Genomic DNA, 23,733 nt, shown 5'->3' on the forward strand with positions numbered 1-23,733 from the left:
AAAAAAAGCTACAAGTTTGAACTTGAGCCTAAAATTTAAAATTCTAGTATTTTGTTTACAGATATAAAACAGCCATGTCCATACCAATATCAAACTGGTATCGCGTCATATACAAATGCGCTGAATATACATTTGTCCATACTGCACCCAAAAGATGAAATGTTGTACACTCTACATGAAACTTACCATTCTCTTGTTTCCCCTCAGTTCAGAGCATTAATAAAAACTGATCTCGAAAAGATATATAAAAAATGATGTAATAACACTAATAGTTAACATTTATTTTGTGTATTTTTACTTCATCTAACACCACACAATGTACATTAACACTACAATGAAGAATCAATATGAAAACTGTGGCATGAAATGAATGGAAAGAAAATGCGTTTTGTGAAAATGAAGATATGAAATGAGCATTTAGTAGTATATGCCACGCTTGGTACAAAAATGTGTACAATGCCATGGTACGTTAAGAGTATATTAAGATAGTTATTAGTTACATCACATTACTAATAAAGGATAGTGTAAATTCAGTAAACAATTCCACAAGCACAGTACAAAATAAATGAAGAATTATTCAACATATGCACAAAAATACTAATACATACTACGTTTACTATAATAAGAATCATATGGTTTGAATAAGAAGTTTACCATACTGTTTTTGTGTGTTTGTAAGAAAAAGATTGACTCGAAGTATTGGTGCAAATTAAAACAGTAAACAAATTTGGTAACAATTTTAGGAAAAGTACATTTTAAATGTACCAGCCATTTAATTAATAGATTCTAAAGTATAAAGTTGATGTATGAAAAATTACCTGACATTACAACCATATATGAATATATATTGCAGTCATTACTATAAAATTAGGAACACAGTATTTATTCACAGTGAAAATTAACCAACACTTTAATACAGGAACACAGTGGCTCAGTCGCAAGTTAATGTTATGGTGTTTGCCACGTTATTCTAGACATTAAAGGTGTCACCGCACCAATGCACACAGGGTAAAAAATATATATATTTTATGTTTTTGTTTTGTAAATTTGAAGATAAGCATCTATTATTTGGTTGAAACTTGAAACATTACAATATGATTTATGTTTATCAATTATAATTACACTTGTTATAACTTCAGAATATATGTACTAAAGTATATAAAATGGCAATTGGGTCATTATATAAAAGTGAAGTTGAATTGTAAAGATTGCATTCTATGTAACTGTTATGTAACCAATACTATATTTACGTAACAATCACAAATAAAAAACTGCATTTTAACTTGATTGTGATGTCATAATGACCGTTCAAAACTGAAAACTTGATCTGGAAAAATTTCCAAAAGAGTTTTTCCCAAGACTTGGCCCACTAGCTCCTCCTAGTGTGGAAGAATCTACAGAAAAAAGGAAAATCAAAATATATATATTTAGTGAAAATCACTTTGGCAAACTACTGTATGTTTAGCCTTATATTCATGTTCAAATTTCAGGCACAACTTTTTTACATTAAACAATTTTTTTACACTGAACTTATATATATACCAGGTTCAATACTTAATATTTTTTTATGTGAGTGTGGTTTGGGCGGAACACAAGCGGGCACAAGGTGTATGATGTATAAAATTGAACACCCAGGTTATCATGACTGTCTGTGCCACGCAAAGATCAATATTGGCCCCCGGTTGTTAATGAATTACTCAGAGTTCTGATATTTCACCTGTAATTTAAATCAAAACTTTTTACACGACAGCATGCAATACCTGTATATGTGAACTGCGTCGCGATCTTTTGGGGTTTTCCCCACTTTGTACTTTGGGAAGTAGAAGACGGCATTTCAAAGTCAAACTCATCATCGTCAGAATTCTGCATTGGGCTGGCACTTGTGACAGAGTTGGGGTATGGAGCACTTTTCAACCAAGATGCTTTGCCCGGATTCAAGTTCTCTGAAGAAATTGTTTGATTTTGCTTGGCTGGGTGAGATGTAGATGTTTTATATCGAGAATAAAACGAATTTCCACTTTGAAAAGTGTCCTTTTTATTAACACCAGGTAATGTTGTGCTGAATTGTGGGGTTGGCTTAACGGAGACGTTTTTTTTAATACTCCACACGCTGTCTAAATCCAACCCATGCAGCGAGCTCTTGGTATTAGAGCTTTTTGACCCAAATTCACGAGACCATTGTTGTGGTAATGTTTCTCGTTTCGCAGGAGCGACGTAACGGAACTTTTTAACATCTTGCGTTGAAGAAACGTCATGCTGCTTCATCCTGCATCAAACTAACGACTTACAGCAGCCACTAATGTACGTTTGACGATTAAGACACCAATTTAAACAATTAATATCTGCACCTTAAACACGAAACAATAAAACGTTATCGTAAATACATACACTAGCTCTAACTTTTTGTCATACATAAGTTGATCAAACACTTGGCTACATTTTGTATTGTTTCAATTCAGCCTTTTGTTTTCCAATGTAATATGACACGAAGCACTTAACCAAATCAACATTGAAAAACAATATTGTTTTGGCAAATTTAGTTTTCGTATCTCAAAAACAAACTTATGATATTTCTATATGTATTTAGACTTCTATGTTTAAAGATGTAAATGTCAAGAAACGCCTTATTATACCTAATAGAACAAGAAAAATGGAATGAAAAAGTGTCCCGTCTTCCCCCTTCCTACTATATTTCCCACACAAATTACTTACATTTCACAAATCAAAGAGTTTAAAACAACGGTCTATGCTATATGGGAGTCGTAAGAATGCGGTCATATAATTCTTTAATGCTTAAAGTGTCTTATCTCCCCCCTCCCAAAAAAACATAGACTTCAAAATTAACAGATAGATACTCAGTGCGCCATAGCTCTTTATCGGACTACTTGCAATTAAAATTGAGATATGCGAAAATAACCACGGCAAAGAACGTCGAAGTAGTCGAGACTTTTGCAAAGCACGTATTTATTTCCTTCCAAGCAAGTGGTAATGAAACGGTTTATGCATAGAACAATAACTATGAAGTAGACGTATAAAATTAAGGAGGAATTATCGCGTAAAACTAAATAAAAACTGATAAAAGAAAAAGATTGTTTCATACTTTTGCTACCACAAGTCCAACTGTTAATGCATATTTAATTAGTAGTCTGAGTTATATGCAAACATAATGTTTAATATAGGACTTTACACGTAATTCAAGACCATGTGAAATAAATAAAATCTCAAAAAATGTAATCTTAATGGTAACACATTGTAATGTATAAGACAATATTAATAAAGAAGAAAAAATCACCAGTTGCATTCAGTTCTTTAAGTCTAAGTGTGTAAGTGAAATTATCATCATATTATGCCCAAGAAAATCCTCGTAAAGTAAGTCATAATTCCCTTACATACTTTGCTTAGTTTGCATGAAAAAGTTACACAATATTCTGCATACACGGTGTAAAAAACAAGATTTTTTGGCTTCAGTGACAGCATAGATGTGCTGACAATTGCAGGGTACAAGGAAATGGCACAAGCTTGCCATGGGCTAAAACAAGTTTAGTGTGTCCAGAAATTTGCATCTAAACTTTACATGCGCAAAGCTATAAAAAAACCAAGTAATTCTGGATAATGAAATCTGGAAAAGCCTGCATAAAGCATGTACCGCAAAAACAGTCTTTTTTGAAGCTGGGTGTTTTGTCTTTCAGTGCTGCAAGTCACAGTATTTTACACTTTCCTAGCTATTGCTATTGAAATATTGTGCAACACTATTATCACGTTATGCATTCATAGAACTGAAAGTTAAACAAAACTAATCTGTCATGTGTAATAGATTATGTAATGACCATTTAACTGAAACTACACAGTTGAAGCAATTGCGCAATAATCCTACTGGATTACGCAATATTTCTTAAACTCCGAGTTATAGTCTTCATCCATGGAGGAAGTATCCATGGGAGTTCCTTCACCAGTCGAAGGCATAAAGTCATCATAATCAATACCTTGTCTTTCATAGAACAAAGTGTAGGCCGTTTCAACGCATATATTGTCAGCTGAAACCTGAAAAATTATGTATGGGTTTTAAAAAATGATAATAGGTAATAACACAATATGTAAATGTGAACCAAACACAAATTTTTACGCTGAAAATTCTCATTTTAAAAAAAAGAACTAGTTTACTTCAAAAAATTGGTCAATAATATGTTTTTCTAGATATTTATCTCACTATGGATCGAATATAAACAAGTTTCATAGACCATACTAACCTCTTTACAGCTGCTGTCATTATAACAATACCACTTGTTGTTGACTTTGTTCTTTGCATATGCAATATAATGTCCACCACCAAGAATGCCAGAGTGACACTTAAAAGTAAGACAACATTATTATTATAAATGGGGAAAACAAACTAATAGAACATCCATTGACACTGGGCAAGAGTTAGAAAACACCTGTTCCCAGTAAGGTATTTAATTTAAGGCACTATTAAAAATCTAATCACTGTAGCAGGTGACACAACTAAAATAATTTGCTGCCAATTTGGGCTGAAACAGAACATCCATGTTATAATAACTGTTGTTGCCTCACCACACAAATATAAAGAAGTTAGGGTACGTTCATTTAAATAATGCAGGTTCTACACCAAAGCACACAAGGGTAATCTATCATTGTATGTGAATGTGTCATGAAACGTGCGGTGAGACAAAACACCCATAGTGTAACAACTGTAATTGCACACAAGGGTAGCTTGGATTTAAGTCAGAGTATTTGTCACCAAACAAACAACTCACCGAAACAGCATATAAATCATATAACGGTGGAGATTCTTCCCTGAAAGATGGTTTCCTTTTTCTCGCGGTTAACCCCGATTTTTTACCCTCCTCTGGGGCGGGGGAAGCCCCGTTTTCGACGGGTCCCGGGGTTACATGGGGTTCATCGGCTTCGAATGAGATATGAGGTTTAGGTTTGCTTGGTTTGGCATCAGGTGAAGATTTGGAGGTTATAATGCTTGTCTTTACAGGGTCTGAGTCTGTGATAGAAGAAGCTGTGACTTCAGAGGTCTCAATGTCTGTGAAAATAAAATGAATAAACAACATGGTATAAGTCTGACTGGATCGTCTAGCAATTTAGTTTTTAATACCAACATTTGGTAAAAACATTGTATAGACATTTACTGAGTGCTTACCAATATTTTCTTCATCACGTTTAGTCATGAAACTCGATGGGTCAAAATCGGTTTTGGGAAAATCAACAACTTTGTGAGATTTGATCCAACGACCGTTAACGAACTGAAACCTTTTCAAATGAATTATCTGAAAAAATAACGGAAAGTTTGTAGTGTATGTTTTGGTATTGTCAAAACAATAATTTATTAGGCAAATGCCTTTAAGTGTCTTACCCAATGACACATACACACAAGTAGCAAAGCTAAGCTTTGAACCTATTAACCTCTGGGCTACAGACAGCCATGCTAACCACTGTGCCAGACACTTATTACTAGACTAAAGTAATTGCTGTCAAGAGTCTTACTCAAGAATGCATACGCCTACACTAATAGCAGCGCTAAGTCTCAATTCCAATACCTCTGGGCAAAAAGCAGCCATACCGTCAAGGAGGTGCTAAAACATATTGTTTTAACAATTATTGTTACACGATTTTACCAGTGTAGGAGGAAGTCTCCATATATCAAGTTTCTTCTTTGCGAGTTGTCGTGTCTTACATTTACCACAATGATATAATTCATCCTTGCCTAGTTCCTCTTCAGTGGTAAAAGCACGTAGACAGTGGTTAAGATCGATACGTTGTTGCGCGCCACGATGGCCCTCCTCTACACTGGCGTCATCTTTAACTTCCTAACAATGGATGGGTATGGGTAAAGTTTAATTTTTATCTCATTTTCTGTAATTTTTAGTTAAATCTGGGGTGACATTGCTAAATTGCAATTAGTTTTACATAGTTGTCCAAGTTAAAATTAATAGTTTTAAAAGTAAAAAGCTTCTACCCTGCTGTAAGGTGTCTTTACAAACAAGCAGAGTCAAAATATACAATATTCACCACGTTAATGAAGTTCCCTATGTTTAATGATTATAAAATGAATCTTTAAAATGCCACCCAATATTTTTTAAATATAAACTGTATTTTAAGAATGCTTCCCAAGATTTAGATAAAAACAAAATACAATATTTAAAAACTACGACAGCTATCATTGTGGTCTGTTTTTTTAAAAAAGATTTTAGATAAAAATGTTTATATCATTATAAAAATCATGACACCCATAAATTTTGATGTTAAAAAACTATGACACCTATAATGACGTACCCTCTCAGCAGAAGGCTGGTATCTTAAATGAAGAGCCGTTGGATCCCAATCTATAGATATATGTCCCGATGTTTGTTGCCATGAATCATCTGAACAATCAATGATACATCCTGTACAGAATCGAAACCACGGACATTTGTTCCCGCATGACATACCAAACGCATCAACGCAACGTAGTAGGAAAGGATACTGTGATCCCATGCTGTCGTCACTGTGCGGGAAAAATACTTTGGTTATGTTTTATTTAAGTTTTTTTAACTGTGCAATGAAACTACATTGGATAAGAATGTGTTTTGTTTTTACAACTGTGCACACAATTTTTTTGGCTATATGTCCTTACTTTTAGTGTAATCTTATGGGCTAGTCATTTGTTCTGTGACAAATTTATAGTTAACGCTTTATAAATTCCTAATTTTGATTTACGCATTTTTAGTTTTACACTTATCATAAAAGAATTTTAAGCTGACACTTTTTGATTGACACATGTCACTCACCAATCTTGAGCATGATTGACAGCAGTGGCTTCCTGGGGTGGCAGTGGGCTCACAAGACGGGACACCAACTTCCAAACTGCCGAATATAAATCCTTCTTAGGTCGACCTGGCACACAAGGTACAACAAGAGGAAGACCAAACAAACTTGGTCGATGTTTTTGAGATGAGAGGAAGTAGACGTCCGTGTGGAACTGAATATTTTGGAGAATTGATTAGTCCAATGTTATATATGTGTCTGGGAATGCGCCGACAACGTCAAACCAACTTACAGTTTTCCTATGATATGCCACCACATAGCCTGCACACTGTGTTTGCATGTCTCCCGCTTCACAAAGTCGACGAGAAAAACTAAAAATCATTTATTTTTAAATGAAATATTTTTTAAACATTTTTTTTATTTTTAAGGAGTTATTTCATTTGAAAATCCATGTTTAAAATAACATAACTTTGGTAAAAATTTTAAAACACTTAAGCATATTTTAAATACCATAAATGTACCAGTAATTACCTTGTTCTTTTTGTTCCACTCATACCATCAACATTAAGACTTGATTCCGATTGGTTTTGGTTTTCGTTTTTATTACTGATATAAAAAGTAGAGTTTGAAGAAGTGCTTGGTTCTTGCACCATTACTTCAGTGCTGCACGTGCTATCAGTGTTGCCAGATTTGCTATCGGTGTTGTCTTGCTTAGGTTCAACTGCACTATTTACAAGGTTGCAGCTCGCGTTTTTATTTTCAATGTGCAACGCTGCGGGGTTGGTCACGCTCTGTTTGTTTGTTTCATGCACCAGTGACCCTACCCTTTTAATTGTCTGCGCAAACTCCGTTCCGTTGATCTTTTGACCCCGTAGCGTATTTGGGGAATTACCCGCTGACCCAGTGCAGGATTCCCCATTGGGTGTTGCACGTACGATAGCTTTAACAGGGGGTGGGATCTCGTAGGCATAAATATTTCCAATCGATAAGGAACGGACTTTTAGATTGTCTTGAAGAAAACTCTGAAATAAATAAAAAAAATATTTTTATTTTATTGTAAAGTTTTATTATTATTGGATAATGCGGCAATCCTGGTCTAAATCCTAGAACACATGGCGTGACAATCTGCCGGATCTTACCCAGAAAAATAGAATAGAAAGTTTAATCAGATTTTAGTTAATCTTCTAATTAGTAAGTGAAAAATAAGTTGCTTGCTTACCACAAGAACTTCATGTACCACAAGTGGTACGCGTACAATAAGTTAAAAAGCACCAAATTAGTTTTTCTTTCCCATAAAAACTTTTTCATTTTTCCCATAACAATTGTGAGAAGTTATGTTTCGGACAATTAATCAGTCGAAAATTTATGTGTAAGTGTGGGATGAGCCAACTCTGTCATAAATCACATGCACTTTGTTGTGTACCAAAGTTGGACTTCACCCATATAGAATATAAACAGTCCACCCCCCACCTTAATAGTAGCACCAAGCACTTCCGATAAAAGCACGGCTTCCATAGAAATCTTACATTTCTCTGCAAGATGCTTCCGAACTTCCACGAATGTGTCGTCCATGTTAAGACGGAGCCCGAACCTCACCGGGATTTCCCCGTCTAACCTGATCACTGCGGAATAAACATGTTTGTTGTAAAATAGAATTGAAATAATGTGGTACTAAATGTTATAGAAGAGGCTGTCTTGTGTTTTAGACTTTCCAACCTTTAAATTTGGTTTAAAGTTCAAGTTTTTCCTCAGTTTACTGAAAATACATTTTTTATACACAGCTGTGTTATTTTAGACACAAATGGGTTGGACTACTTAGGCTGGGTGTGAGGTTTCTATTGCTGTGAGTTTTCTATATCAGCCATTTACGGTTAACATAATATAAGCAGTACTTAGTATAAATTCGCATACTCTCTGCAACCCCTGGAGTTTGTAACGCTATATACCCCCAGTTTGGGAAGCAAACATATCCATATTTTACTCAAACAAAAAGGATTTTTTTAAATGCCCACCTATTACATTTAACCAAGCTTACCTATTACATCAAGGTACATTGAGTTATCCATAGGTAGTGGTAGAGATAGAAATGTAAAAGGGTCAAATCTTGTACTGAATGCATTACAATGTAAACAGCGCACACGTGATCGGATTTGTCCATGAAATAAATCCACAATAATCGATTGGTTTCGTGCAAGATGGTTTTCCCATGCCTGGTGTAGAAGGATAGGATGGTAAATTAATACTAGATTATTTAGTGTGTTAGTGGTCTCGGGTTATAGGCTAAATATGACCACCTGGCTTTGTCCATAAATTTTATTAACAGAGAAAAATATAAACAACAAATGAAAACCAAGAAAACATGTTTTAAAATAAACTGAAGTAAATGAAAACCGTAGATGTTAAGTTTGTTAAAAATAAGTTTAAACTTAGAAAATACGGTCCCAAAAAATGTTTACCATCATAAAAAGTAATCCAAAAAAACGATGTTCAAATTCGTACAAATTAATCGTCACCTCTCGAAAAACTTTAAAGTTACATTTAGAAAATATACTCTAAAAAAGATGTTGGTATTTAGAAAACGTAATCAAAAATAAGTTGTTTATATTTAGAAAATGTGATAAAACAATGTATAAACTTATAGACGTGGTTATTACCTCCTGAGCCACTTCTTCATCAGGTCTTCCATCACTGTCCTTTAGTTCAACATATGGTTTGGTTTGTACACGGTTTAAATCTTCATGTAAACCGTCCAATAGGAAAGCTAGAAGCTCCTGGGAGTCGTGTTGCGAGAAACCGTTGAAGCGTGGCGCGTATTTGCTGATGGTCCACTGTCATGTAATAAAGATTACTAAATACCCAACAAATATCAACTTGGTAATGTAATAATGTAAGGAGTTGAACCAACTGACACAAAATACGCAGCAAACAGAAAAATAATTATAAATGCAGAGAAAAAAAGTATGAACGTCTATAACCTATGTTTGCTCTTGTTACAGCTCATGTTTTATGTTGAATAAAGTGAAATTATACTGCTATAAATGCACTAGCTGAGCTAATATACTACAAGAGCTAAACACCCTGAAGTGCCTCTTAAAAGCATACAAGACATTATAAACATAACAAATAAAACACTTGTTGATATTCTAACTTACCCTCAACTTTAATGGAGCAACTGTCTTACTTGCCCCACTCCATAACTCCTGTGTGAGGTCACAATATCTCTTTGCAATATGACCTTTCATACCTGGATATAGGTGTGTGTGTGTGTGTGTGAATATTTAGGGTAATGAGTTTTAATTTGTTAACAAAATCTGGGGTGACATTGTTAAAATGCAGTTACTCATGGTAGTCAAACATAGGAAACCTCATTGATTAATGTGGTGAATGCAATATACTTTTGCTCTGCTTGTTTATAGACAACTATTAGCATAGTAAAAGCATTTAAAAATACTTTGTGTGCATTGAGTGTAAAAACACACCATATCTTGACAGTGAACATGAGGTGTAAAAATATTATTAAAAATATTATAAGTTAAAATATCCGAATGTACACCATGTATGAATAATCTTACCTAATGGGTTCGTTCTATTGAGTTCAAACAGATGCTTGTTTTCCAAGAAATACTTAGTAAGAGGTCTTGTGTTGCTGATGCATTGGAGTCCCGAGTTCATGAAACAAGTGTTGCCCAGATTACTTAATCCTGAAGCACCAGCAACAACTGGCATCACTGTAAATACACAAGATTTGTCATAAAGTTTTATTGGTTCTAGTCTGTCCGGCACCATGACTTAGTTGTTAGATGTTTGCATGAAGTTCAATGCTCCACACTGATACCATATTGGTAGGCAGATACATAGTCTGGCAAGACACTTAACAGCAATTGCTGCAAACCAGCGGTCTCTTGTGGAGTTGTGGGATGTCTAAATTGTCAGCCATACCGAAAAACAACCACCCACAAAGTTGTATACACGGTAACTCGTATGTGGGCACTGTTGTTGTAAGAAACATTTGCTTCGAGTAAAATTAGCACAAAATGAATGCGTTTCACTAATTTAAATATGTACAGTAGAAAGAGAGCAAGAGTTACTTACAGGGTTTTGTCTTTTGTTTATGATTCCTTGCTATCTGGGACAACTCTTCAGGCCAACTCATGTCAACATTACGAACTGCAGAAAAACATCAAGAAAAATATCATTGGTAACTCAGCAGGATGTGGTTTGAAACTTTAAAGAGAGCACATTTTGAGTGTGATAAGACATTTTATCTCTTGAGACGCCTTTTAATCTCAAAATGACACATATTGATATATATGGCAGTTTTATCAAAAGTAAAATTATCATTAGTAACTTATTGGTAGCATGGTTTGAAACTTTAAAGAAAGCACTTTAAGTGTAATGAAACATTTTATCTTTTAATCACTACCAGGTACACCTGATTCCCAGAATATATGGTTTCAATCGCTCTAATTAACCACTGGCCACACTTTCACTTATCTTGACCTAAGCAACATGTTCAAACCAAATTTTAAATTGTTGAACATTCAGGTCTTAGTTGGCTTTAAAATAGTCTAGTAGTGTGGGCGTGGTGAAAGTAAAAATATTTATTGTGTAATTTTTTTTGCTTTAATAATCCACTTCTTACCTTCAAGAAGAAATTGAGCGTTATTTGTTAAGCTGAGAGCTTCCATCTTTACAGAATCATCTTCTAATAATGTAGCGTTGTTCTGGAAGTAGGCAAATGTTAATTCCTAAGTTAAATTGAAAAATAATTCTGTAGTTTTTCACACTTTTTACTAGCTTAATCATATAAATTTGTGACACCCAGGGCTCTTTCTACATTTGAATAAAACAATACTGTTATATGATGAAAAAATCGAAAATTTGAAACTTTGATATTACCTCATCTAACAAATGCCACAACCTCATACTGTCCAGTGGTATCCGTAACCTTAGCGATAAAAACTGTGCCACTTGCCCCACTGTGTGGCGTTTACTGAAAGTAGCACGATGTGTGATTTGGCGCTTGGGAGTTGAACCACCTATATAATATATGTGTAAAAATCTCAGCCATGCAATAGACCTCACCCATGCAGAATAGAACATACATATATAGTAGGATGGTCTATGGGAGTCGTGAAGATACGGTTTTAAATTTCTTTGAATGTTCTTTGTTTACTACTAAATAGGACGAGAAAATAGAATGAAAAGGTATCCCATCTTCCCCCACCCTACTATACAGTATATGGGTAATGAGCCAACTTTGACTTAAATCTCAGGTCTTATAGTGTGCCATGCTGTAGGACCTCACCCATGTAGAATAGTATTTATATAGTATGCAGGTAATAAGCAAGTGTGGACTGAAATCTCATGCCCCATAGCAGGCCATGCTGTGACTTCACTCCATAGAGTATATGAGCAGTGCAAGGTTTTTGAGTTACAATGGCCCAAAAGATGTACACCTTCATTAAATGTACACCAAAACCTATTATCCCTTCATTAGATACTAGACTCTTATTATTAATAAGCTGTTATAGGTGTCAAAAATATAAATATGTGACCAGAAAAAACAAAACAAAACCATTTTTTACAGTCACCAAACTAACCTGTGACGTAGTTAAGTGATTGCTTAAGCATCCCAAAAGCAGTGTTGCCAACACTAGAAAGTGGTGCATTGCTAGGAAAGGCTACCTGGGATAATTGTTGCATAGATGACGGCATCTGGAAATAAAATGGAATCACTGCAGTAGAAAATTATAAAATTTTATGACATTGAACAAAATATGCAAAATAATGCTGTAGCAGAAATGGCTTGCCACGCTGTTGGGCCTCAGTTACATAGAATATATGATGAGTGGAAGTTATTTCAAGTTACAATACTTTATATAGCATGGAGTAATATGACAACCAAATCTTAGGTCCCATGGAATGCCAGGTTGTAGGACTTCTCCCGGATAAAATAGAATGTATATATACTGTAATAGAGTAATAGGCCAACTCTGGTCTAAATGTCAGATCCGATAGTGTACAAGGCTGTAGGACCTCACCCATATCCCAAAAACATAATATAATATGTTGAAGCATTAGGCTAACACTGGTCTAAACGTTAGACCCCATAGTGTGCCACACTATATGACCTCACCCATATAAAAGTATAACATCCACCATAACAGTCACTACAACACATACAACATACCTGGTGCCTGAGGAGTAACACATTAAGTCGATGAAGTTCGATCCAACATTTCTCGTCCTTATTTGGAGCTGGGACAATACGAGGTAAGCTGGGGGAACCCCCATACCTAAGGGTTAAAAACACCCACATTAAAATGTTTTTTTATCTAATTTTTAAACACTGGCAGGTGTAGCGTCATGTCAGCACAGTTTTTAAAAACAAGACACAATATGTTTTGTCAATATTACCTGAGTTTTATACCTTAAAACAGCTTGCTGCTTGGTGTATACACAAACAAGCAGAGCCAAAGTATATTGCATTCACCACACCAATCAATGAGGTTCCCTATGTTTAACAACTATGAGTGTAACTGCATTTTCAACCCAGAATCAACTTTAGCCCATAAAACATGATGTCTATTTTAGTGTTGCCAGATAGCTATTCACTCACCAGTGGTGTAATGCTTTCCAAACTTGAGCTGGCAACACTATAAAGTCTTGTCCTTCAACTAAACCCTCCTTTAGCCTTCCTCCTTCATCTGTCAGTGTTGCCACCTGGAAAATTTTAATATGGAATCAAAGAATGTAACTTTTTTATTTATACTTGTGCTGCAGGACAACGAAAGTCGATATAACACGGGTGTTCTGTTTCATACACCCAGTGCCCGCTTATGAATTGTCAAATTGTTAGTAACATTTTGTCTGTAGAACTGAAAATTTGGACAACCTATTAGTGATGGCTTGTTGGTAGCAGCATCAAGCATTGAACCCATTATCCTTTGGTTACGATGCAAGCACCTAACCACTGAGTCACGGTAATATACAAGCTCTTTTACAACAATAACTTAAACAGGGTATAGTGCTGTAGTGTAGGATGGGAAACGTTAGCAACTAAATCCTATATTTCCTTATTCTCTTTTAAACAATCAGCAACAGGTTTTATAACAATTTAAATGTTCTTTGTTAACTACGAAATGGGACAAAAAAAAATAATAAAAACATGTCCTATCTTACCCAACCCTAATATATACCTAATTTCATCTTACCTTACTCTCCTCAAGAAGTATATCCGAGTTATTAATAGGCCCAGGTGAGGTGTTGGGGGTCGTGGGTGTTGTTTTGGAAACACGCTGAGCCTTCCCTGCGTGCTTTGTATGCCGGTTCTTGCTTGGTTTTTCACCACCAGCTGTGAGTATAAGATATTGCATTAAGCTGTCCAGTTAGGTCAATGGTACATTTGTACAGTGGTGCAGTTGGGGGAGGTTTTCTGGAGTTGCAACCAAAAAATGGCACAATGAAATTAAAAACATAATTTTCCCCCTTTTTTGTTTGCATCACTGCACTCAGCCTAAGATAATAGTAGAACATACACAATCAATACGTTGGCAAATTTGGACAAAAGTAAGGGTAAACACGTGTGTGCGCTTGGCTAAAGTTGGAGAGGCTGGATTCAAGGCTTATATAATAGGGTGGCAATCAGTTAGCAAAAACAGTAGGATCCATGAGGATACATTGAAATAGAATATTCTTTGTTTAACTGCCAAATGGTTTATTAAAACAGAATAAAACGTGATCTTTCCCAACCCTACACTATACTTACTAAGTACATGTTGCATGGTCTCAGTTGCCTCATGCGCGGAGGCGACCGTATCAGAAGAAGTTGATGAAGTCTCTCCACTCAACCTTCCGTTGCTATAGTAACCACTCTCTAACACAGGACTCTCCAGTTTCCCATTCAGTACAGGCTGTATGTATGGTAGAGGTTTATTACATAACATAGTATCTGGTAAGGTTAGGAGTAAAAATGAGGTATAATAGGGTTTTCTACATAAAATATATATTTGTGTGTTAAACTTAATGTCAAGAAATATTTATACCATGATAAGTATGTGTTAGAAGTTTCAAAATAATATATTGAACAAACTCACATCATACTCCGTATGTAACTTCCATTGTCGCCACCATTTCCCTGAAGCTACATACCAAGTTTCACCCGCAATTAATTCACTCTGGCTTGCCCTGTGTGGAAAACATGACTTTAATAATAATTCAATAAAACTTATATTCGTTCAGCATTAAAATTGATAAAAATATTACATAACAATGAAAGGAAATTTGAAGTTTAGATAAAAGGTTTTTAATATAAAGATAGATGATATTTAAATTCAATAAAACTTGCGCCTGTTTTGCATTGAAAAAAAAATATGAAAAAACGTGTAAATAACAATGAATTAAAAATTAATGGTTTTAAATCTTGAAATAGATGATATTTTAACTTTTTTCTCAACTTCACGCACACACAAAGCATTTGCTTGAAAAAGAATTTTAAAATGTGTATAAAATGTTATCAATAGTTGTATAGGCTATATATATGTCTGGTATGGCTTTGTCGCATGTGTGGTTAAGTATTTGCATTAGAATGCCACGCTGTAGGACCTCACCAACATGGAATAAAATTTCTTTTATAATAATATATATTTAATCACTATCCACAGTAGTCACTATGTGCTGAAAAATTGGTTGAATTTAAAACCTTGGTATTTAAGACTCTGATTCACTACTTCGAATTTTAGATTAATGAAATAAACTTAACCAATTTCTTTCTATTGTGGCCAATATAGTACCACACAAAGCACAAGTATGACACTACAATAGCTTTATATGTATCATGAATAATGTAAGAAGCAATTAACCTCATGATGTTAAACTTGAGAATCAATAAAATAAAATCCAGGTTTATTAAACTGAATACAAAGTCCATAGGCCACAGTTTAACTTAATATTATTTTAACCTGTTCAATTTTAACCTATAAGGATATTTAATGCTTAAACCTACGCGCGGTGGAAATCTTGGCATAATTCATACAGTGTGCTGGGAATTGGCACAGTTAGTTAAGCTTCTACGCAAGACACTCGTGTTTACGCAAGACATAACTTATAAGTGGATACAATGGGTATCTGGTGCAACCAGTACGTAACAGACTAAATAATTCAAGTCCAATCAATAGTGGTAATTTATAAGTTTTGCCTAAATGGTTTTGGTTGAATAAAAATATTGGGTTAATTTATACAGTGTGTTGGGAATTGGTGCAGTAAGTTAAGCTTCTAAGGTAATTATATTGCAACAGTGGTGCAAAATTTCATGGACTGTTAGACACACACACCCATATGCACTGAACCTGGGGTGGTTGGCAGGCCTACCCTGGATTTTTCTCGCTTTATTTAGAGGTAAATATTACAACCAAGAAGGTACATTTGTTTTATAGGAATACTGGCAATTTAAAAAGATTGGTTTCTATAACATAACTTTTCTCTTTAAAAAGGCGAGTGAAGACTATATTATTTAAACAAAGAAGAGAAGGGAATCAACAGCAAGACCACAGTCGTTAAAACACACTATGAATAAAACAGTGCCAAGTAAAAAGCTTAATTATTGCACCCTATACACACTGTATGCATACCTGTATGATGTTCCAATACATATATGAGCCATGAAAAACATTTGCATTTCAAACACACTGTATGTATGGTGTTCTAATACATATATGGTCAATACAAAGTTTCATCCTATATACACACAGCACCCACCTTTGCATCCAACCTCTTATAATAACCCCTTCCTCAGTGGGTGAAGTGGGACGTAGACCAAGTACAATGTGGCATATCTCCACTACTATGTTAAGTAAGCTGATCGGTAATGGGTCTTTTAAACTCCACATTTGGTATTCTTCAAGAGTTATCTCACCGGTCTGTATTAAAGTCAAGTTCAGAGTAGCTAAGTATGTGGGGCATAGGGTCTATCTATTCCTTGTTTTAATGGGATATTTTAACACTATTTTAGAAAATCCGAACAATATAACACAAACTTAATATTTGACTTGGACTGATAAAGTGGTAAAAGTTATTGTATTAGAAAATACCCCAAAGTAAGTATGAGTACCAGTACTTTAAGACATACTGCATAAATCAATTTGAACTGTAACTGGGACTTAACCTGTTGGTGTAAATAACAGACTTAAATATATATTAGGATATTTTGAAAATATTTAATTCTAAAAATTAGAACTCACATCTGCGTTTGAGTGGCAGAGAATATGAGAAACTATTTCCGAAACGGCATCACTGTCCTCACTTATATCCTCAAGTTTTTTGCTGGCAGCACTGCCCTTTATAGCATTCACTTTCTGCACCTCAAGTAAACCAAGTGCCATGGCTTTTAACTCGTTGCTGTTGAGTTTGCCGTCCTGGTCTGTGTCGAAGACTTTGTAGCAAACTGGAAAGTATATGTTAGTGGTTAGAAGTGTGAATGGCATTAATTTAGATAAAATACAAAGGTGTCGGGTGTATAAATGAAGTCGGACAAAGAACAGATTGCTGTCAATATGTATAAAGGATGTTGGAGATTTGACATATTTTGGAAAAATGGACCGAATTGAATGTAATGAATGGAGAAAAAATGCAACTTATTCATTCTCGATTGGCAGCGCAAAAACAGTTGTTATTTTTTGACCCATTTGAATGACAAATCTATTTTTTTAAGAAAATTTAATAAAATCCAACTTTATTTTAAGAAAATTTAACATAAAACAAAATCCAATTTTTAATAATATTTCGAGTCTTACATTTCTGCCGTTCGGCAAATGGTCCACGGCAGCATGCAGATACTCCACATGATATTTCCTTGAAATCAATATGGCCATCTCTATTCTCATCAAAAGCATTGAACAAACCTATGATTAGATTTAATTAAGAGACAGACAATCCCATAATCTTGTACAATATAATGTTCCATAGATCAGAATTAATGATTGTGGTCAGAAGACTCAGAAATTGACCTGCATTATCATGTGTAATGATTCAATCGATGTGTATAATGAACTGATATTCTGAGACATAACTTAGATACATATGTATATGGGCCATGTATGTATACTTGTATGTCCATCAACCTATAGTGATAATAATTGAATGTAGATATAGTTTATTTGTATAATGATACTACCTGTCAAATACCCACTATAGATAAGTTATTTTAACGCGTGTGTTTAAAACTGTGCTTTTTGTATGAATTATGCAAGTTCTATAACTAAATACATATTATTAAGTGTTGTTATACATATATACATATATTTAAAGCTATGAAGATACTGTTATATAATAACATTAATATTCCTAGTTTACTACTAAATGAGATTATAAAAAAATGAAAAACCTGGACATTCTTACTCTAACCTAATATATATAGTGTTTAAACTTATTTTCAATATTATTAATTTTATTTGACAAACTTGTGTTTAATATTAAATATTAACTACCGGGTGTTGAAGTAACACAGATAAGTTTTACATTGTCATTGAAGCAGCAAGGGTTTGTCAATCAGTAAACACTCGTGTTTACGCAAGACATAACTTAGAAGTGGATATAGTAGGGTATCTGGTGCAACCAGTACGTGACAGACTAAATAATTCAAGTCCAACCAATAGTGGTGATTTATAAGTTTTGCCTAAATGGTTCTTCTTGAATAACAGACTAACGATGCAATTTAGGAAAAACATCTATCTCCAATAGAAAGATTGATTAAACCGGATTTTTGTCGGTTACTTTTTCTAGCACCAGGTGCTTATTATATTTCTTTACACAAAAATGATTAGATTCGAAGAATGACAATTCTTTACAAAAAAAGGTAAGATTCGCAGAATTACAACTTACAAGTGGATAGGTGACGATTAAGCGGGTTGACAAGTATCTACCAAGCAACAAATATTACGACATATGTGTTATTGCATATGAGCCAGCTAAGTGGTTTAAATTTAATAATTTATGAAGACTGTTTTATATTTAGTGGGCCAACATAGATAAAACATGATTTAAATTTAAAATAAATAGAAAAAAGTAAAAGTAAATACATTACTATCATGAAATAGCATTAACAGTTGCATAAGGTATTTAGAATATGAAAATGTCATATCAAATTACAAATTACAGGCAAGCTAAGGAAATTAGGTCCGTCACTTAAACAGATTATCAATATATATATATTTCAGATGTTATTTAAAACCCTACAAGTATGAAAATATACACATATACATAGGCAACATAGCGATGTCTAATGATATCCCGGACATCCTAATATTTAAATTAATGACATCATATAATTAAGTTGCATATAATTAAGAAAACTTACCTGATCTAAATAAATTAGAAAATTAACAAACTACTTTAAGACAGTAAACCTTAAATAAACGAAATAACAATTAATATTTTTCTGTTTTACCACTTCTTTAAAAAAGTAAACTTTTATGAAACTGAATAACAATTGATATTTTTCTTTGATATAAAATGAAATATAACTAATGGTCCCTACATAAACTAAACATGACATATAACTAACAAACCCCACCTTCTATCAAACACTGCGGCAATGGTGGTGATACATAGGAAGTGAAAGTTGTCAAGTCAAATCTACCAGTCTTGGATTGAGACTTTAGCATCCAGTATTGCTTTTCCAATTCAGTTATATCTGGCTCTTCCACTGTGAAGAATAACAAAGTTTGTTATTATATATAATATAACCATAGAATAGTTGCTTCAATTTTTAAGTTATTACATTTTTTTGCATATTTTGCCAATAAATAAATAAGAGACATAATAGATAGAAAAATTTTCTGATTTTTCCTAGTTGTAAAAATGTAAGGTTAACTATATATATATACATATTATATTACAACTATATATATATTCATTTTGCTATTGAAAGCAGTTAATTTACATATATATATACATATATATATCCTACCAAAGAATAAGAGTATACAGGTAAACAGTGGGTGTAAGTTTAGGATATGATTACTGTTATGGTGTCTGTGACTCAGTAAATATTATGAAATGAAGAGTATACGATTTCATTGGAAAAGGTCCTAAGGCTACATCATGTCTGTAAATAACTGTGTGATTTTGGCTAACAGGGTGGCCAAGCTATAGTAACATTTATAGCTTTATAAATAGTTTGTTACATGTATTTTGTAACAGTTTATATACTGATGGCACCTTTAAATACCTTGAGGCAAAACATAAACAGAAAAAACTTTCTAAGGTCATTTTATGACTATAAATAAAAATCTATAATGTATAGGTCTATCTATGTGCCATCTATTGGGCAAAGTATTATAAACATTCACTACTCCAGTGTAAGCGATGGTTCTAACATAAAATTACTTTTTAATGTATGGCTGCATAATATGGAAATATGTTTTTACGTTTTAGTATGAAAGGGCAATAGTCTTTGTTAAATCTTAGGTCCCATGGTACTTTGGTACATATTTATATACTACGTTATAGAACCCCACCCACATAAAAAATGAATTCAACAACAACATACTTACAATGTGTAACACCAGCAAGAGTCTGATAAAAGTTTGGCATCTCTGTGTTGTTGGTTAAGCTGACTGTGACCCCACTAGAGTTCACCAACCATCTCGTAACTGATGTGGTGTTGGGGTAATCTAGGACCCATGTGCGGAACAAGTCATAAGTTACGTTGTCATTCTGTGGGTGAAAGGGTAAAGGTTAGAGACTTAAGAGTAATGGTCCAACGGGTTGGCAGGGTCAGAGTTATATGCACCAAACTGGAGGTAGTCGGGCATAGCTTGAAATTTTCTACACTACATTAATAAGTGAGTATTTACAAGCAATTTTGTTTCATTTAAACAACTATCTCTGACTTCTTTACATTTATAAAAGTTCCGGATGGTCCGGGTTCAATAATTAAAATTACAATAGGACATGTTGCAAAGGGGAATATTTAAATTAACTATTAATGAACTTTGGATTTGTTGCTAGTATAACCATGTGACTATTTATCCATTTCTACTCTAGTCAAAAAGTACAATCAAATTTTACTTTGTTACTGTTTTTAAAAAGATAGGACCATTTTTTTAGTTACATTTTATGAATATGGCATAGTTAAAAACTCAGCCTAAACTTTTTACGTTACCATTTTGAACAGAGAAAGTGCTTCATGGGGTAGAGCCGTCTTCTCACAAGCGGACACCATGGAAGACATACTTGTGCTTGTTACGCAAGAACCACGCTCGTCAGAATATACAGCGTATGTTACTAAACATAAGATATTCATGATCAATATTGTAAAGTCGATACTTTGATTATATTAAAGCATAAACAAAGCTGACAAAGAGTAATGTAATGTTAATAAATAATTTACTGCACTGTATACAGACATTTAACACAAATATTTAGCATACATATCACATTGTTAAAGTCTAAATACTACAGTTTTGCATAAATTTTAAATTTGGTAATATTAATGTCAAAACCACACCTATTTTCTCTGGCAGCAATTTACACCAAATGGTATAGCGAAAAGCACATTGCTCGACAAAGACATGGAAATGGGATACAACATGCTAAAGGGGTTGGACCATATCCCCTGAATAAATATTAACTTACATTTTAATCTTTCTTCCTGCCTACCACGAGTTAAAAGAACCAAAGTGACCAACAGATCACGAAAAGACATCCCTCTGCTGTTGCTTGACATCACATTAAAAATTCGCTGAAAAAATTTACAAAAACTTAGATTATGGTAGGGATGCACATTACAGAATAATTAGGTATTCTAGGATATCCTAGAATACTTTATTTCGAATCTAGAATTCCGAATCTAGAATTTCGAATCTTTTCATATTTATAGAAAAAAGAAATTTTACCCACAAAAGTCAGTTTATTGACCCTTTCATAGCAGCCTTGTTGGGTCATGAGCTGTAAAATGATCAAAAATTGTTCTATTGGGTAGTTTTTGCGTCATGAAACGTATAGCAGGCTATGAAAAGACGTTACGAAACGTTTACTCTCGAAAGTCCCACAAACACAAAAATATTTTTTTTCAAAATTAATAAGTTTCAAAAATTGTTAATATGGTATATGAGATGACGTGTAATGACGTCATTAAACAGAATACCGAATCCCGTAATAAGATTCAAATACAAAAGGATTCGAATCTCATAGATTCGAAATTCTGTAATGTGCATCCCTAGATTATGGGAATGTATTATAAATATGATATATATATTATATACATGATTCAAAATTTTTGCTAACAAATGGAAAATTTACACCAAAAGTTATGTTTAGTTGCTATTACCAGGCATATTTAAGGAGATTTTTATATAAATATTATATATAGATTATTTTTTATTCGTGCCAAGGATCAAGCTTATAAAGATTTTTGCATTGTTTTTACTTTTGAAAATTTGGCCCTATCACTTTTTGTACTTATGAATAATTCACTTTTATTTCACACCACACTGCTAATGAGGTGACAGTACATTATTTAAAATGGTTAACTACCTAGATAGATACGCTCAGAACATGATACTACGGATGTACAATAAAGAGCAAGGAATTGGGAAAATTTAAACCATCATTTATTCAAATCTAAATTTAGTATGCCTATTCATAAAACATGGACTTTATAACATTTTTTAGTAAATTCCACATGTTTATAAAAGAATACCATCTTATTTGCCCAAGGTTTGCAGCAGTTTAAACGTTTTACAAAGTATTTATTTGCAGTTTACAACAAATGTAAGTTGTTTAACTTGTATAATATACCAAAGGGGTGCGAATCGGGATAATAAATGCAATTATTCCATTATACAGTTAACAATAATAAACATAACAGTTGTGTGTTATACACTGCACTACAGAAGTAATGGGAAAACATCAAACATTCAACACTAACCTGAGATAATTTAGTTGGAACATTTTCACCAAGTACATCTCTTACGAAAACAGCTTCCCTCATTATACCGGCATACCCACACGAACGTTTGTACGCTTCTTGAAGCCTTTGCAGCTCAATAGAGGTAACTGAAACATAACATTTAGAAACGTATTACAAACGGAAAAGCCAAAATCAATATGCAGAATTTTACATCTAGTTTTATTAGTTTAAATACAGGTGTCTTACGGAAACTATTAATTCTCTCTGACCATATTTTTATTAATTGGTGTTTGTGTATAGTTTCATCAGTTATTGTAAAAACCTCTGAATGGTAGATATGAATAATTTCTAGGTTGCAAATCATACTAGTGTTCAATACAGTACTGACAAATTTCAAATACAAAGTTACTTACCTCGTTTTGAAGCTTCATCATAAGATAATATGGAAGCCCTTGACTCCTTTGCGCCCATATTTAGAGTATTAGCTTCTCAATGAAGTAAAATTATTTAATATTTGTAGAAGATGGAAAATTGAAGATTTGAATATTTTATCTCATTCTTAAATGAGAGATTATCCTTGAGTTGATAAATTCACATTCATTATCAAAATGACAAATTTTGCCCTACAGTTTATAAAGTCTGTAAAATACAACTAATTTTACTATTTGTAATACGTATTTTAACATGTGGGCTGCCGGGTAGGAAAAAATAGACTAGAGCTTTTGCATGTTAGTTTTGATGATAACACAATATGTTGTGTCTGCATGGCTGCATGCTATTATATAGATACTAAATTTAAATACACGTTAAATGCGCATATAACTTTGCCCCGTTAACACATTTTGCAAGCAGAATTAAGTCAACTAACAGTTCTGTTTTAAAAATTATTACGTCAATTTAAATAGAACAGTATTGTAAAACGAACTAAAAAACGAAAAATTTTTCGTGTTTTTTTTTTCCAAATTGCTGTCGTCTTAATATTTACCTTCATATATTTCGTCCCAAATTTTACGTTAGTTCCTTATAATCTTTTTTCATATATTTACGTG

General features: G+C 33.6%; 2 protein-coding genes across 2 annotated transcripts; both read right to left on the bottom strand.

Annotated features, from left to right (window-relative positions):
* Nucleotides 1-272: 272 nt before the first annotated feature.
* LOC149727233 (uncharacterized) lies at nt 273-2,511 on the bottom strand. The gene is made up of 2 exons (XM_089889884.1): nt 1,761-2,511; nt 273-1,394 (listed from the first exon to the last, which is right to left on the bottom strand). The coding sequence occupies exons 1-2, from the start codon at nt 2,263-2,265 to the stop codon at nt 1,309-1,311; spliced, it is 591 nt and encodes a 196-aa protein (XP_089746010.1). The 5' UTR covers nt 2,266-2,511; the 3' UTR covers nt 273-1,308.
* Nucleotides 2,512-2,947: 436 nt separating this feature from the next.
* LOC149727234 (ubiquitin carboxyl-terminal hydrolase 32-like) lies at nt 2,948-23,323 on the bottom strand. The gene is made up of 32 exons (XM_089889852.1): nt 23,098-23,323; nt 22,703-22,830; nt 21,409-21,514; nt 20,936-21,057; nt 20,325-20,487; nt 19,343-19,474; nt 17,565-17,672; nt 17,013-17,215; nt 16,531-16,691; nt 14,871-14,961; nt 14,543-14,687; nt 13,989-14,128; nt 13,394-13,497; nt 12,965-13,070; nt 12,375-12,489; nt 11,671-11,810; nt 11,414-11,495; nt 10,864-10,938; nt 10,344-10,499; nt 9,924-10,015; nt 9,426-9,599; nt 8,807-8,981; nt 8,242-8,393; nt 7,303-7,793; nt 7,064-7,142; nt 6,795-6,985; nt 6,301-6,511; nt 5,643-5,834; nt 5,168-5,294; nt 4,773-5,050; nt 4,248-4,346; nt 2,948-4,041 (listed from the first exon to the last, which is right to left on the bottom strand). The coding sequence occupies exons 1-32, from the start codon at nt 23,153-23,155 to the stop codon at nt 3,871-3,873; spliced, it is 4,767 nt and encodes a 1,588-aa protein (XP_089745978.1). The 5' UTR covers nt 23,156-23,323; the 3' UTR covers nt 2,948-3,870.
* Between the last annotated feature and the right edge of the window lie 410 nt (nt 23,324-23,733).

Source organism: Ciona robusta, chromosome 12 (assembly GCF_009617815.1).
Source record: "Ciona robusta chromosome 12, ASM961781v2".
Classification (NCBI taxonomy): Eukaryota; Metazoa; Chordata; class Ascidiacea; order Phlebobranchia; family Cionidae; genus Ciona; species Ciona robusta.